Source organism: Fusarium graminearum, chromosome 3, assembly GCF_000240135.3.
Source record: "Fusarium graminearum PH-1 chromosome 3, whole genome shotgun sequence".
Classification (NCBI taxonomy): Eukaryota; Fungi; Ascomycota; class Sordariomycetes; order Hypocreales; family Nectriaceae; genus Fusarium; species Fusarium graminearum.
In genome coordinates, this window is record NC_026476.1 from 6023895 (window position 1) to 6040831 (window position 16937).

Below are 16937 nucleotides of genomic sequence, written 5' to 3' on the forward strand. Positions count from 1 at the left end.
CCTCGCAGGATATTAGTATTATCTCGGTGTGCGGAGTGAAGTTCAGAAGCGAGATAGTTGCTATATTTGTATGAAATTGACGCTCGTGGCGAATTAGCCAAGTTCAGACATTGGAGACGAAGATGTTGAGTTCGGGAGAGCAGAACAAGACTATTAGAAGCTGTAAGTGTCCCCAGTTTTTAATTCGAATTAATTAATAGAAGACCTGACTCTGACTCCTCCTATATTTAATAACTATCTACCTTTCCTTCTGACCTTCTTTATTATGCCACTTACTTCTTCTCCATTGCCCATAACTGGCTAAACCAGCTTCCTTCAGTCTTGGCCAGATCCCTAGGATCACCAGTTTCGACAACTCGACCTCGATCGAGAACCACTACAGAGTCGAAGTATTCCATAACTATGTTCAACCTGTGGGATACCATCACAATAGTATAGTCTGCAAACTCCTCTTTGATGATCTCCTGCACCAAATTGTCTGTTGCACTGTCGACGCTCGAGCTAACTTCATCTAGGAGTAGAACACCTCCATGGATCGAAAAGAGACGCTGTTTGACTCTGCGGCGTAGAACAGCGCGACCGAGACTAAAGAGCTGTTTCTGCCCGGCACTCAGCTCATCAGCTCTGATACCTGCATGAATCGAGCCATGATCGGTTGCGAATTTAGTCAGTCGGACGTCTTCTAGTACAGCAAGACATTCCTCATCTGACGCCACGTTGAAAGGATCCAGGTTCTCCTTAATACTGCTGCCGTCGGGTAGAAAGACAGGGTCCTGAGGTACTGCGATAAGACGACGGCGAAGGATTGACCGGTTAACCCGGTTGTAGGGAACCCCGTCTATCACAATGTTCTCAGACTGGTTGGAGAGGGGATCCAGAAGACGAAGGAGAAGAAGAATGATAGAGGATTTGCCGCTGAAGCCTGTTAGCACTTGACCTTTTTTAAGTGAGAAGACGATGGAAACATACCTGCCTGTTCGGCCACACAAGGCCACCTTCTGCCCCGGCTTAACTAAGATGGTAAGGTCTTCCAATGCGAGGTTCGGTGATTCTTCGTCGTCCTCTGAAGCAGGAGACTCATCATCATTCCTTGAGGTAGTTAGCCAATGTTTGCTCTCAAGTGCATTGGATGATACTCACTTGTACGAAGCCGAGACACCCCGGATGGCAATATCACCCTGCGTCGGCCACTCCTCAGCCGGTTCGAGATCCTCTTGATCCAAATTCTCAGACGGCACATTCTGTGCAAACGCCTTGAGACGCGACACAGCTCCAATCGAGACTTCGACTTGTGTGTAGTACTGGATGAGGCTGGAGATAGATTCTCCCCATGACATCAATGTCACCAATGACGAGCCAGCAAAGCCTGAGTTGGTTCTAAGCTGGGTCGATATGGCGACAACTCCGACGGCCAGAACCATGACTATAAGATTCAAGAATGTGGCGAGAAATCGTTGCGCCATGGCTAAAAGATAAGCCGGCCTCTGTGAAAGATTCAACAAATCTTGGTTGAAAAGGATCTCCTGGTCTCTCAATTTTTGAGCGCGAACAGTGGCGATACCCCTGATGGTATCAAGAAAGTGTGCACTAATCGTGTTAGAGCTTAAGACATAGGTTGCGGTTACAGTAAATACTTACTACAAGGGACTCTTGGCCTCGAGATCAAGTAGACGTAGTTGCCTCGAGGTTCGTAGGTAGAACATCTGCAGCATATAGATTATAGAGAATACCACTGGGTAGGCAATCGCTAGCCAGGGCGCACCGACCGCGACAACAACTGCCATTGCAAAGACGTCAAAGATTTGGATCACTGTGTTAAGCAAAGATATGGGGAGCTCTCCATCGATAAGCGTCATGTCCTGCGAAAAGAGGTTCGTTACGGCACCAAAGTCAGTCGTCGTGAAGAACCTCAAAGGCGCATTGACAAGCGTATTAAGAATCTCATTGTGAAGGAGCTTACCAGACTGCGTGGTCATAAATATGACTACAGCAGTGGCACACAGAAATAGAGAGATGATTTGGAGACCCCTGAATAAGCCCATGATGCCAATGTAGAACGATGAAGTCCTGTCGAAGGAGTTGGATCCCCACCAGCCCATCCAGATAGAGGGAAAGTTACGACCGACGGCGTACATAATACCGCTGAGCAAACATGTCATGGTAGCCCAGCCATTAACGCTCTGATAGTAGTGGCGATAAACCTTGGCGTCACCTGTTGACCGCGACTCGGCCTCGAGGTGACCTATACTAACCGTAGAAAAGGCCGTGAGAGGAACAGGCATCGTAGCCGCAACAGTCTCCTCGACAGGAATAGACGAGTTAGTACTGGAGGCATCATCGGCATCAGAAAGCCCAAGAGTCGGAATGTATATTCCAGTCTCTGCGAGTTTGTCGAATGAGCCTTGTTCGCCAACGGTACCATCAGTCGCAAGAATAATGATATGATCCGCCAGCGGCAGATATCGAATTGCGTGAGTGCACAAAATCGCTGTTGCGTTACGACGACGCATAAGTCCATTGGGACCGAACACGCGCCGAAAGACGTCGTTCCCTGTGGAGTTGTCCAGGCCGCTCAGGATGTCATCAATAAGGAGGAAGTCGGTCTCAAGGTACAGTGCCCTGGCTAGCGATACGCGTTGCTTCTGTCCACCACTGAGCATGATGCCGTTGCTGCCAATGGTTGTTGCGTCTCCCTCTGGTAGGATATCGAGATCAGTTCGCAACAGGCACGCGTCCAGAACCTCTTCATATCTGGTCTGGTTGTACACAGAATGCCAGATGATGTTGTCTCGAATGGAGCCATTTTTCAAGAAAGGCGTCTGCTCGCAGTAACCAATAGGTGCCTCGGTCGAAGGCACGATGACTTCACCACTACTGAACGGCACCTCGCCTAGAAGAGCCTTGCAGAAGGTGGACTTTCCAGATGCTACTGGGCCAACAACGAGCGTCAGCTTCCCGACAGGAACATCAACCGAGATGCCTGTGAGTGTCATCTTTTCCGATGTCCATCCAAAGCTACCGTCAACGATTGAAATCAAGGATTTTGAAGCACCTTGACCTAAACCTAATGGTTTCTCATCATCCTGCTCAAGCAGACTGCCATCTGCAGGAGAGAGAGGCCGAGAAGACTTTCGGTAGTCGACACGAGGCTCTATCTCGAGGAACTTCTGGATACGCTCCAAGCATACAAACGCAGCAATTACTGCCGGTACAGATTGAAACATCGCTCCCAGCGGATTGGTGAGCAGTGTAATGAATGAAAAGGACACAAAGATCTTGAGAGTATCCAGCTGCTCGTTTGTAAAGGCAAACGCGACGACAGGAGACATGGCAGACGGGACAAAAGCGACAGTAGCAGTCATAATCAGCAACCAGCGAAACTTGTTGCCGATACTCAGCTCTTGCTCTCGCATCTTTTGAACAAGATCACGAACTGGAGCCGTGATGCCTGAGATGCGAAGACTTTTGATGTTGGAGATGATGCTGGACGTGAGTCCTACACGGCTCTCAATCTTAGCCATCCAACGAGACTGCCTCTCCCCAATCGCCCAGGCAATGGCGGTGGTAGCTGCAACACAGAGTAGGATCACTACAATGGGGGAGATAAAGGCTAGGCCTAGTTGTCTTTGCAGAAGAAAGCAGCCGAGTCCGATCTCGATAATGTTGGCCCAAAAGTCATGAAGACCATGGAAGCCGTAGATGATGCGCTCGACATCGGTGCTCATGAGGGTCAAGACGGCTGCATCGCCGATATCTGTCATCTTGCCTTGAGTAGTCGATCTGTAGACATACGAGGCCAAACAACCACGTGCCATGTATAGACACCGTTGGTGAAAATACCAGAACAGGGCATCAGAAATAGCAATACCCGCGTAAATTATTAAAGCAGCGCCAATGAGACCATACCCGTCATTCTTGGGAACATCCTTATGGATGAGGTATTCGAGGAGGGCATGAATGAAGAAAGGCTGAGCGTACTGGAAACCAATCATGGCGATTCGTGGTACCACTGGCAAAATGAGAGGAACGATGAGAGCTCTTCCCAGCGCCTTTGCGAGTCTGAATCGTTTTCCAACGTTGGCTGAGGATTTGGCAAATGAAATGGTCAGCCTGTCTAGAAGGATTTTTGACTGCATCTCGTGGTCGAGAAGATACAGATCGTCTTTAATCGACAGTGTTTTCTTGAATCCATTGCGGAAGATTCCAATGAGCCAGAAGTAAACACCAAGGTTGAAGAGACTGCTCGTTTCCTCGGGGCTATGATCCTCTTTTCGCCATGTCATCCACCTTGCTTTATTCTGAAGCTCAAGCAGCAGGGTGATGACCTTTAAACCAATGGTAGCTGTAAACACGCCAGCATACCTCGTGATTTGAAAGGAAGTAGCCAGGAGCCAGTAGGAACGACACCGTGTTACATCGAGTAAGATTTGAAGCAGCAAGTACAAGGTCAGGATTGACGACGGCCTTGGTGCTCTAGAGTGTTCAGCGAAGGAAAGAGCCAGTGTTACAATCCACTGGCTGAATCCCAAAGCTGAATTCGCCACCGCAAATGTATCCCCATCCACGCTTTCATCATTGGATGTTGAGGATAAGATGAGTAGGACAAGTTGAAGAGCGGCAGTCGCCGCGATGACTGCCTGATATTCCGCCCAGTCAGCGAATACAAGACAATACGAGGCAATAGGACTTCATACCAGTTTAGTAAATTGGAGAACTTTGCCGCCGACGATGCGAGATCTGAAGGCAAGGGTTGCCACACGAGTGAGTGCTAGCAGGATGAAAATGGCTGCCGGGAGGATGCCCAGGATGATGTTCTGGAAACGCAAGGTGAAGTCAAAATCACCACGACAGCCCTGTACTATCGGGCCAAAGGAATTGTCGTTAGTGCAACCTGACACAGCCATAGTTAAATACAGCTTAGTGTGTGTTTTGGGCACTTGTAGATGATATGATGTATCGGATGATTCAAGTATAAAGGGAGTTACTGTTCTATGTTGTAAGGGAGTCTTGCTGTCTTTCACGTAGTATTAAGTTAAGCTGCTGAGACACTTTTGGTGAATCAGGGCGCCCTGGACTTGGGGAGGTGGGACGGGTCTATTCATTAAACAGTAGCCAGTCATCGGTCAAGCATCGGGGAGCGAGAAACCTTATGTCGGCCGCGCGTCTGCACCGTAAAACCCCAGAAACTCAAAATAGGGTACAAACAACTTAGGGGACCAATTAAGTTTTTGAAGGCGTCGGCGCTCACGGACGCGATCCACTCCGCTCGTTACTCCGAGCTGACCTGGCCTGGCTTGGGCAATGCTTCATGGTCAAGATTAGTACAGAGTACAAGGGCTGAGAGTCAGGGTCTGGTTATTCTGGAACTAGCGGACGCCACGTACCCCAACTTTGCTGAAGGCATGTATGGCGCCATGTCTTTTATAGCGACCCTTTACACTGAATGCCTTGTACCCCTCCCTTCACGCAATCTGTGTCGATTCACTCCAGCCCTCCATCCATCCGACAAAGAGTCTCTTTGATAAAATTCGCGACCCTCACGTATCGATGTATGTAACCCAATCAATCATGGACTCGTTGCTTAATTCAATCACTATCGATCCTGCCGAAAGGAGAAAGACCCAAAACCGTCTCGCCAAACGAAAGTCGCGTATACATGCAGGTAACTTATCCATCCACGCTTATCGGAAACTCATCAAGATCCATCAAGATGCTAACTCACACCTAGGTAAACAACAAGGGGCTATGGAAGCGGCCAATGCCCTTGTGGGTCGTCAACCAACATCTGTATTCACATCAACACAACAAACCATCAAAGTACGCCCAACTGTCCTAGGTGGTACCCTCACAGCCTACCGATCTGCATCCATACAAGAGACCTGTTATTTTCTAACGTCACTTCACATGTGTTTCTACAGGGTATTACATCTATGAATGGCTCTGCTGAACCGCCTAATGGGGCTGTAAGGTTGATTCAGACTGCTTCGCCACTGAATGAGGCGGCTGAGGACTATAGCCACACAACGTCAGCGTCTTCATCATCAACGATGGGGACGAGTCTACAAACGTGGCACAGCCATGTTTCGTCAGATGAAATTACATATACTGGCCAAGATATGAACTTGTACCCGTCCTCGATCTTTACAAATTTGAGTCCTGGGAGTTCAAGCAGCTTGAGTATGCAAGATTCGAACGTGATTCTCTGTTCACCAATGACATCGCCAATGACACGACACGTTATGCCATCATGTTCAAAGGACAATTACGGCGTTGTAAGTTTATTGATTTAGTCCCCTCTTCATTTTTGGCCGTCCATACTCGTGTCTTTCTTGCTCTCTTCACTTTGATCTACACGCATCCAAGAGTCGGTGTGAGAAAGCAGTCAACTAACTGACGGATCTCAGCAACGCTCAAAACCTGGGTCACCATTGCACATAGCATCAGCAATGGGCCATTTAAAGGTTGTCAAGACACTCATCACCTACGGTGCCAACGTCAACGAGGTAGATGCGGCGGGATATAGTCCTATACACTACGCCACACGCAACAATCATACAGCCATAGTTGCCTTACTACTCGAGAAAGGGGCCGATGTATATTCCCGGGACCCAGAGGGATGTACACCTCTCTTCAGGGCATCTCAAGAGGGAAACAATGAAATTGTGGAGCGGTTACTGAAACATGGAGCTCAAGTTTGCTGACTTGACATTGATGGAGGGGGACTTTTGGATATCGTTTCGGTCCATATCCATAAGAGGAATTGAGAGGTTGGAATCATAGCAGGCATGATATTTCATAGTGGATAGCAAGCGTTGTTTCGTCTTTACACATTTTATAGTGGTCCTACAATGTGAGATCGATTGATACATCATCTGGCCTTGCTGAGGTCTGTGGGTTTATGTCTGTGCAAAAACGTGCTTTGCTTTATCTGCAAGGCATTGATTCACATTATCGAAACTTAATTATAGTCCTAGCAATTAGACTTCTTACGCTGTCTCTAAGTCAGTTTGAATTTGTTTATTATCATAACGATAAAATATCAGCATGTAGTCCACGGAGAATATAATAGCGCCATTTCAGCCGTCGGAGATATAGATAGCGGTATCTGGATTTCGAGTTGGCTAGTAGGGGGTTGGGCAGCAGACTATTGATTTCTGTCTCTCGGGCCGTGCCGTGACCACAACGCCTCGCGCTCTAGGTGCGGACTAGTTAAGAGCCCGGATGTCCGGCTTGGCCCGCTCACACCAAATGCCGATTTCCGTTGGTGCTAGTCCTATAAAAGGATAAGGTTTGGGCATATTCCGGAATCGCTTATTTGTTCCTAAAACCGTGTCTGAAATCCATCTCCTGCCTGTCGTCTACTGCCTGTCAATGCACAGTCAGCGAATCCTTGCATCGGGGGTGCATTAGTATAAAGCTTATTTCGCCAAGAGAATTCGTATTTTCAATCGACTATATCACGTGGGAAGCATACTATGTGCGATAGGCTGGCCTGAATGATGTAACTACTGTAATGCTGTATTTTTCGTCATTCCAGCTACCCGGGACGGAGGAATAGATTTCGCCGAACAGTCAAATTCGCAATGCTTCTCTGCCTCCGACATCTCTTAAAATAGTTAATAATTTACAATTAATTTCTATTATTAAGAATGCGGTAGTTATGTCAATTTATTCTCATAGGGTCATTTATGGTAACGCAAATGTGACTTTGTTCATTCGTGCAACTGATATCCAAGATTGAACCAAAGTGTTGGAAATGAAAGTGATAAGTGGCGATAAGATAACCGATAAGATAGACGATAAGATATATCACAAAATAAGCTCGGCCCGAGGCTAATCCGAACAGGAATAGCTCTGTTACTCGCGATCCCCTCGCTAAAAGCAGGATCACCCTGTTTTCAAGATAGAAAAACAGGGTTCACTAAAATCCTCATCTACATACTTAATACCGTGCAAATAGCTGGTAATCACACAAAGAGGTTTGAAAGAGAGTGATAGTATTCAAAACGACAAAGAGTCTCTCCTTACAGAACCATCTCCAACGCGACGATAATCTGATCAACTTCCTCCACTGCGACACGATCTGTTAGATACCGAATCAAACTGAATGCAAAGACAAGTACATACCTGTATTATAGTGAACCAAGCTCACTCGCACAACGCCGTCATCGCTGAGACCAAGAATGCTCCCTACGAGTCTCTTGGAAAAGAAATGACCCCATCGAATGCCAGCATGCGAGACTGCTTCCACAGCCTCTACCACGCTTTGCGATGACATCCCCTCAACAGTGAAGCTTACCGTAGGCACACGAACCGCCTTATCGGTAGATGTCTCGCCGTATACCGTGATTTGCGGCTTTGATACAAGGTACTCGATAAGTCGGGTCTGTAGCTTCTGCTCATGCTCTGCGATGGCATCCCACGTCTGCTTGGGATTCTCACCAAAGTACGCTGTGAGGGGTATGATAGCCTGTGTCAACTCGTAGCTAGCTGCTGCCAACTCAAGCTTATCCATCAAGCTACCATCAGGGTTGAAGAAGTGACCTAATGACGAGAGCTGAGCCTGGGCTGCCTTTGAGCCGTACAGTAGGGAGATGTGCGGCCCATAGACCTACAACGTTTATCAATAGTTAGCCAAGTGGCTCAGTAGCATGTCAGAGTCTTGCAAGGTAACTGACCTTGTACCAAGAAAAGGCGTAAAAGTCCGCTCCAAGTTCCTTTACATCGATTGCCCTATGAGGGGCATAAGCGACGCCGTCAACTGCCAATAATGCACCGGGGATCTCATGCACAACATCTGCTATAGCTTTAATGTTATTGATGGTACCGAGGATATTACTGCAATGTGTACAGGCAACTAGGCGTGTCTTGTTGGTCAAGAGGCTTCGTAATTGCTCTGGATCTAGCTTGGGGTTATTGAGATCAGACGGTGTCCACCACTTGATTGTAGCGTTGTTGAGGGCGGCATAGTGAAGCCACGGGTCAATGTTGGACTCGTGGTCTACATTGGTGAGAATCAGTTCGTCTCCGGGTTGTAATTTGAGAGCGGCAGCGAGGTTGCGAAAGACCTGTGTTGTCGAGGCACCGATCACTAAAGATTTTTGTTGGTTCAAAGAGATATCCCGAGTAGAATCGTATTCTGAACCTACCTATCTCATCAATCCCGGCATTGATGTATTTGGCAGCAGCCTTGTACGCATTGTCAAAAATGGCGGTTGATTGTGTTGAAGTCTTGTAACTCGCGCCGAGCTGAACATTAGTCTCGATGAGATACTCAGTGATACTGTTCTCCCAAGTCAGTCAATGAGTGAATCTAGTGGTGGGACGGAACGGGCTTAGCTGCCTTTTTGCGACAGTTCCAAGAACCTGGCTACCACCAGCGTTGTCCCCGAAGATCTGGCGTTTTTCCAGTGCCGGGAATTGTGACCTGACATTCTCAATGGAGAAGCTGGAAGATGACATGTTGATGTTGTGTTGCTGGGGGTTGATTGGCGGTTACGTAGCTGGTGGATATGAGCTGGTGGATATGAACTGGAGTCGAGGTAAGGTATTAAATGGTGCAACAAAGACAGGGAGAATGGGTGACATTAGTAAGAAGCACGGAGCATCCAATTCCTTGCTTAGTGTGTGTTACCAGTCAGTCAGCGGCATATGGACCGGCACACGGAGCGGCATTTGATGCGGTAGCTTGACACACCAAGCCTGAACCCAGCATATGCAAGGTCAGCAATCGTCTACAAGGCGTCATGGTCAGTCTGATCAACCCCTGCTCATGGTGTGGTAGGACAAGATTGTTAGCTGAAAGCTTATTTTCGACCCTCCCGACACGGTTAGTGTTATTGTATTTCCATCAGATGAATTACCTAATTGATATGCCGCTTATGCGATTCAATCGCTTTGGTGTACCTACGTTGCATTTGGCCCTGAGAAGACCGTGAGCACGTTTTCTGACTTATTGGGTCACGCCATGTCGTACCACGCCCCTTTCAACCCCTTGACGGTTGCAGACAGGGAGGGGTTAAGGGTATGGGATGGGTTAGTCTTTGAAGTAACCTTTACTGCGGTAAAAAATGTCAGTTATGTCGCTGTGTAGCAAGCCTGCCAGACACCAAAGATAATCAGATTGCATTTGCATAGCCCTTTGCATAGCCCTATCCAATTGAGAAGTATATAATGGAAGAACTGCCTCCAGATAACTCATATAGCTGCTTCATCATCACCACTCTATCTGATTACAGCCTCACCTGAATCTTGATTGTTTCAAATCATCGCACGACCATGGAAAAAGGTACGCATAAGCTAACAACGCTACATGATTTCGGATTTCAGGATGACTGACTCGTTAAGAAATTCAATACGGAGATCTCCGAATGCAGATAGACCATTCGGGTGACAGTTCAGAGGCCTCTCAGGCCCACGATTCCAAACTCCACCACTCCCACCTTCTGGGTAATATCCCACTCGGGCTACCGGAAGCTCGGCGACGTGTGAAAATTCTAGTATCTGTTGATTTCGACGCCGTGTCAGGCTGGATGGGCACAGGTCAACACTCGCGAAACTGTCTCTCCGACTATTCCGCGGGCATCTTTGCAGGTCGTGTCGGAGTGGGCCGCCTCCTCAAGATCCTAGACCGTGTTGGAATTGCCGAAAAGGTGACGTGGTTTATCCCAGGACATTCAATGGAGACGTTCCCACTTGAAACAAAGGCCATCGTCGATTCCGGAGCCGAGATCGCGCTTCATGGATATTGTCACGAAGACTGTACCCAACTAGACCCGCAACAGCAACAAGACATTCTGGACAAGTGCATCACTCTAGCCGAGTCCTTGACGGGAAAGAGGCCGGTGGGATTTCGAGCTCCGCTTTACCGAATTGACCATGACACCATCAGTCTCTTGGAGCGCAAGGGGTTTCTGTATGACACGTCCTTGAGCGGACATGATGCTCAACTCTACTACCTCGATTCCGGTTTCCCCTTGGATGTAGTTGACTATTCCAAGTCAGCCTCCACGTGGATGAAACCGTCACCCCAACCACGCCAGTTGTCGGTTGTTGAGATACCAGCTAACTGGTACATGGAAGATATGACACCCATGCAATTTCTCCCCAACGTGACCAATTCTCATGGGTTTGTCTCATCTGAAGCCATAGAAAAGATGTGGAAAGACCGCTTTAACTGGCTTTGGAATTGGGGGCCTGATGGAAGCGGGCCAGGGGATTTCGTATTTCCCCTTGTCTTGCATCCTGATACTTCGGGAATGGCTCATGTTGCTGGAACAATCGAGGGGATGCTTCGGTGGTTGAAGGAATGGGGACCCCAGGTAGAGTTTGTAACATACGAGGAGGCAGCGAGGGAGTTTCTACTGGACAAGGAAGTGCCGGCATAGAAATGTATTCAAGACTGCCAGATATAGGATAGGCCGCGTAGAAGACAATGTCTAGAATCATGCCAAGTACAGGCTTGCCGTTGATCCAACGAGATGATTGAGTGGATGCACGTTTTGCCATGACAAACTACAGGGTGGCTAGCCGGCAACGGGACTTGACATGACATCCGCCTACACTTGTGTTAGTGAATTCTAGACCATTAGAGAACCGAGTAATAATGAGTTTAGGCTAGGATGCATTATCACCTGTGAAGAACTATGCAATGTCAGCTACCAAGACGGAACCTTGTGACCACAGCGTTACACGAGTTGAAATTTGAACCATCCCAATAGGGGTAGTAACTCGCGGAAACACCATGTTAGTGGTCAGTATCATGAAGAAAGTATGATGAAGAAATAATCTATAATGAGAGCTATTGTCGCTTTGGCTAACTTCAAATTCAACTCAGAAGTTCCAAAGACATTTTCAATAACTTCCAATCGCCAACATGCCCCTGATTCTGTCAATTACCTCCTCTGGCACTGTTCTTGTGCTACTTACCCTACTTTCTCTTGCGGCTGTAGTCATACTCTCTACATACCGGCTGATCAAGTACCGACATATCCCCGGTCCCTTGCTATGCCGCGTATCGCATCACTACGTTACGCTGTTCGATCTGCTTCGGCAGCGCCCACAAACCGTGGCCAAATGGCACCGGCAGTATGGCCCCTTTGTCCAGATAGCACCGGGACAGGTCTCAATCTCTGATGTTACCGCCATGCGAGAGTTGTACTCGTCATCGGCACGGAATCCAAAGAGTGGCTATTTTGACAACTTTCTCTACCACAATGCACGGGCAATCTTTGCCGAGAAGGAATACCTTGGGCATCGTGAGAAGAGGGGCCTGGTCTCGTCATTCTTCCAGGCCACTTCCGTTTACAAGCCTGATATTCAGCAGCCTCTTCGGGATAGAGTGTTGGCTGCGATGATGCGCATCGAAGAAAACATCATCACCAGTGGCCAAGGGGTTGTGGATGTCATGCCCATCATTAACCACTACGCCTGGGACAATACCACATCATTGGTCTTTGGGCCATGTCACTCCTCTCAGGCACTCCAAGGCGACGAAAATGACCGCAACCTTCTAGCAAGGCTCAAGAACAGTGAGATGTGGGGTGCAGTCAAGAACAACCTCCCTATTGTCTTCAGCGGCATCAAATTAGCCGTGGCGGTCTACACCAGGTCGACCAAGTACTTCTCAGCTGAAGACGACCTCGACAAATGGGCCATGCAGCGTCTTTACAAAACAACATCTGACCCCAAATCTTCACAAGACGAACGTTCTATTGTGCAGCTTATTCAGCACCTCCGTCAAAATGGACGCCCACTCTCAGACAGTTACCTAGAGAGTGAGATTATCGACAACTTGTATGCGGGTCAAGCTACAGTCACGGTGGCTCTGACCTATGCCGTATATCATCTTAGCCGAAACCCATACTGGCAGTCGATGGTACAGAGGGAGCTAGATGGTCTTCCGCGTGACGCGGATGGTCTTCCAAATTGGACTCTTTTGAACAAGGCCCCTATTCTCGAAGCATGCATCCGTGAATCTTATCGACTGAACCCAGTGGCCAGCGGACGAGCTGAACGAGTCCTCGCCAGGGACTCGAGATATGGAGATATCTTCATCCCTCAGAACGTGAGTTATAGATTCTCTTACCCTCCCCTTACCCGAGAAAACCATACGCCATCTCTATATACCCTTCTCTGACTTTATTCCATTTTTATATTAGACCATTGTTTCTGCATCCACCATTGCATTGCATCTTGATCCCCAAGTTTGGCTCAACCCACGTGAATTCAACCCACGACGCTGGCTTGATGCCACACCCGACGAGATTCTGAGATTGGAGCGGTCATTCATCCCTTTTGGTTACGGCGCAAGACTGTGTCTAGGTAAGGCATTTGCGAATCTTCAGATTAAGATGTTTGTGGCCGCTATTTACTCCAAGGACAACACGGGTTTGGAGATACCAGGTCAGACAATGGAGCAGTGGGGGACTCAAGATGCTCTTCCCAAGGGGCTCAAGTGCAGACTTCGTTTTGAAGAGAGGAAATAGTTTATGTCTTTAGTTGTTGAGAAGAACATAAGTAGCAATGAATTTATTTGGGCTAGTATTTTTCGCTGATAGCATTTGTCCTTTCTGTATGTATTTGATGATATCGGGTAAGCGAACTTTACCAAGTCAAAGCGGCTTTGCTTTTGTAGTGTCAGCGTCGTAAGGAATAGGTAACAGTGGTCAACGGTTGTCAAGACATAAAGATGATGTCTTTAAAGGAAATTCACAAATTGCACGCACACTACCCAAGAGACAGCACCGATATTGAAGACAGATGTGATGAAATCAAGATTAACTACGTGGTATAGCATGAAGTTGCTTATCTTTAATTGAAATGCCAAATATCTATTAATACGTATGCTATATGAAATTTATCCTTTAACTATAAAACAGTAACTGTAACCTGAATATCTCTGTTCGCCATTCCCTTTGTCGCATAACTGATGGTCGAAGAGGAACTGAGAAACTCTGCCAGCGACGCAATGGTCGGGTGTCCCAGGATATCTCCAACGTTGATAACAAGCTGGCGGCTTCGTGCCGCAGCTACGACCTTCATGGCCGATAATGAGTCCCCTCCAATCTTGAAAAAGTGGTCATGGATGCCAATAGTAGAAGCCTTCCTCTGCAAAACGGCGGCCCAAGTCGCCTGAATCAGCCGCTCACGCTCGTTGCGAGGCTGCTCCTTCTCATCATCCACCCCATTTATCATCTCCAACTGTACAGTTGTGATGGTTGAAGCCAGTTCTCTGAGCCTCCGTCGGTCAGTCTTACCAGACATGGTGAGAGGGATGCTGTTGACGGGAATGTACATCTCAGGCACCATGTAAACGGGTAACGCTGCCGATAGTGCTGGAGTAGCACCCAGACGTGCAGCCTGAGCTGTTCTGATGGACAGAGAGTCAACACAAACAGACGGTTCAATGTCTGTCTTGTCCTCGGCAGTCGATAACTCGACGAAAGCAGCCAACATTGTGCGGCTACCAATCGTTACAACCTCAGCAACGACACGGGAAGTGGGCAAAGCCGCCTTGAACTGGTGTTCAATCTCACCGAGCTCGATCCGTTGGCCCCGAATCTTGGCCTGAGTGTCCTTGCGGCCGTGTAGCATGATGCTGCCGTCGGGGTTATACGAGCCCAAGTCCCCTGTCAGATAGAAGCGTCCTTGCTCCATGCCGGGGAAAAGCTGATGTCTCCATTCGGGCGCGGGTACGAAGCCGGTTTTGGCGGGCTGATTGCCAATGTACCCACGTGCCAAACAGTGGCTCTCAACCATGACCTCGCCAACGGTGCCGAAGGGCAAAAGGTTGCCAGGGTTGCCAGGATGCACAATCCACATTCGTGGCCCTGTAGACCGACCAATGTTACTTGGCTTGCTCTGGAGAGTCAATCTCTCCGAGGCGGTGTCCCAAAGTCCTGACTCTGTAGAGCCGTAAACGTTGATGAGGTGAACGTCCTCGCACAAGGCCTCGAGAGTGGCTCTACCCAGGGGCTCGCCGCCGAGCATGATGTATTGCAGCGTAGGTACTTCGCTGGGCTTCACCTGGCACGCAACCGAAGGGGTGAGAAAGGCATGTGTGACTCCGAGAGCTCTCATCTGCCCGTTCAAGTCGTTGAGCTTGCCCTGCTCAGAAGGAACACAGATACAACCGCCAGCATAGAGAGTTGCAGCGATTTCAGTGACACTGACATCAAAGCTGGGTGACACGAAGTGCATGGAGCTGGTCCGACTATCCATGTGAAATGGACCTAGAAGGTCAACAATACCAGTGGCAATGGCAGAGTGATCATGGATGGCGCCCTTGGGCTTTCCCGTGCTGCCAGAGGTGAAGAAACAAGTTGCAATTGCGTCAGGACGAGACGGCGGCAGTGGACCAGGCTGCACTTGCTGAACAATCTCAGCAAAATTGTCGACGCAGGCGACAGAGGGGTTAAGCTTGCGTCGCATCTGAGGCCCGAGGTTGGTGAAGTATACCTTGGGCCAGACTTGAAGAAAGATACCGTTGATCCTCGAAGCGGGACACTTGGGGTCGATGGGGACAAAAACAGCGCCGGCCTTGAGCGTTGCAAGGATGACGACGATGGTCCAGTATGACTTTTCCATGATGGATGGGATAAAGTCACCTGGGCCAATACCAGCAGACACTAGCATGGTGGCGATGCGGTCAGCGTGGTCGTTGAGCTGATGGTACGTCAAATTGCCATCCCAGGCCCGCACAGCATGTTGTGTAGGCGCCTGGAGCGCATGTTGTAGAACCACATCGTGAATGCACTCCTGCTGCTGGGCAAGTCTACCGCTATTGACAAGTTCAAGAATGCGAACGTCTTCATAGCTGAGGCCACCGACCTCACATACAGGGCGTTCAGCATTCAAGGGAGATGAGCCGTGGGTTTCCCAAAGGCTATGAAATACGTTGAGGAGAATCCGTGCCTGTCCTTTGTTGTTCGCTCCAGAGAATAGGACTTGAGCTGTAGGCCTACCATCAAATTCCGAGAGTTGCAAGATAAACGATGACTAAGACTTGTCAGATGCCATATATGGAAGTGTTCTGAGAATGGTTAAACTTACACGACCTAGAAGTGTACGAACTGGAAGACGCGAGCCCGTAGTAGCAAAGGCAAAGATGTTGTCTTCATCAGAAGCGTCCTTTGGTGACTCGACGAGCCTCTCGGCGGCGAGAAGCTGACCGATAGTAGTAGCATTTTGAATGCTAACAAGTCGATATGTCATATCCCATCGACCGTGCGCTTCAGCTAAGCAAGTCAAAGTCCACTCATCACGGTGATGGTAACGATCGACAGTGATAGACCAAAGCGCACGGCCGAGTTCATGCACGTCGTTGCAGGCATTGTCAAGGAGCAAGACCTCAGTAGACGTATAAGTGTTAAGAGGAGCCATGGTGAATCCGGTTCATAAGGTACAGATAGAAGAGACACAATCCAGTTGCGATGAATGAAAACTAAATGAATATGGAGCAACTGAATCAAGTTGGAACAGGAGTTTCTCAAGTATATCAATCATTCCGTATCAATAGATACACACAAACCGTATCGGGTATGATATGATGCCGAGAACACCGATCGTTCAACCGTTAATTTTCGTTAGGTTTCGGGGACGGCCAAACTTGGAAATACCTAAAACGGAAAATGGCCAGACAGCAGGGGTGATATGCAATGTCAGCACTCGGTTCGTAGCCCTGCAAAGTAACGTGGGCCCTAGGGGTGTGAGAACTTTTGGGGGCAGAGAACCACATATCAAAGTTTGGCAGTTGGAATACGATGATATTTGTTTCATCCCATGGGAATGGCTAATCCATGTCCATGCGAGAGAGTTACAGTTGTAACCATAGTAGACTGATTCCACATCTATGCAAGTGACTGAATTGTATATCTTGTAGCCGTAGGGTTAACCAATTAGACGCTCTGTATCTTCGGCATCGGCTTGTTGTTGTA

General features: G+C 48.4%; 6 protein-coding genes across 6 annotated transcripts; 3 read left to right on the forward strand and 3 right to left on the reverse strand.

The window, feature by feature from the left end:
- Positions 1-272: 272 nt before the first annotated feature.
- FGSG_10995 (uncharacterized protein) lies at positions 273-4904 on the reverse strand (the record flags this gene model as incomplete). Its single annotated transcript, XM_011327073.1, has 5 exons — positions 273-915; positions 970-1089; positions 1141-1587; positions 1639-4637; positions 4695-4904. 5 exons carry the CDS (start codon positions 4902-4904, stop codon positions 273-275), a joined length of 4419 nt encoding a protein of 1472 aa, XP_011325375.1.
- A 664-nt stretch (positions 4905-5568) lies between these two features.
- Positions 5569-6962, forward strand: FGSG_10994 (uncharacterized protein; the record flags this gene model as incomplete). The annotated part of the gene is made up of 6 exons (XM_011327074.1): positions 5569-5662; positions 5729-5817; positions 5919-6272; positions 6405-6593; positions 6839-6886; positions 6936-6962. 6 exons carry the CDS (start codon positions 5569-5571, stop codon positions 6960-6962), a joined length of 801 nt encoding a protein of 266 aa, XP_011325376.1.
- A 1062-nt stretch (positions 6963-8024) lies between these two features.
- Positions 8025-9462, reverse strand: FGSG_10993 (uncharacterized protein; the record flags this gene model as incomplete). Its single annotated transcript, XM_011327075.1, has 5 exons — positions 8025-8083; positions 8128-8611; positions 8679-9091; positions 9150-9283; positions 9332-9462. The coding sequence occupies 5 exons, from the start codon at positions 9460-9462 to the stop codon at positions 8025-8027; spliced, it is 1221 nt and encodes a 406-aa protein (XP_011325377.1).
- Positions 9463-10370: 908 nt separating this feature from the next.
- FGSG_10992 (uncharacterized protein) lies at positions 10371-11387 on the forward strand (the record flags this gene model as incomplete). The annotated part of the gene is made up of 1 exon (XM_011327076.1): positions 10371-11387. One exon carries the CDS (start codon positions 10371-10373, stop codon positions 11385-11387), a length of 1017 nt encoding a protein of 338 aa, XP_011325378.1.
- Positions 11388-11875: 488 nt separating this feature from the next.
- FGSG_10991 (uncharacterized protein) lies at positions 11876-13487 on the forward strand (the record flags this gene model as incomplete). Its single annotated transcript, XM_011327077.1, has 2 exons — positions 11876-13066; positions 13161-13487. 2 exons carry the CDS (start codon positions 11876-11878, stop codon positions 13485-13487), a joined length of 1518 nt encoding a protein of 505 aa, XP_011325379.1.
- A 382-nt stretch (positions 13488-13869) lies between these two features.
- On the reverse strand, positions 13870-16383 carry FGSG_10990 (uncharacterized protein; the record flags this gene model as incomplete). The annotated part of the gene is made up of 2 exons (XM_011327078.1): positions 13870-15999; positions 16054-16383. 2 exons carry the CDS (start codon positions 16381-16383, stop codon positions 13870-13872), a joined length of 2460 nt encoding a protein of 819 aa, XP_011325380.1.
- Positions 16384-16937: the final 554 nt, after the last annotated feature.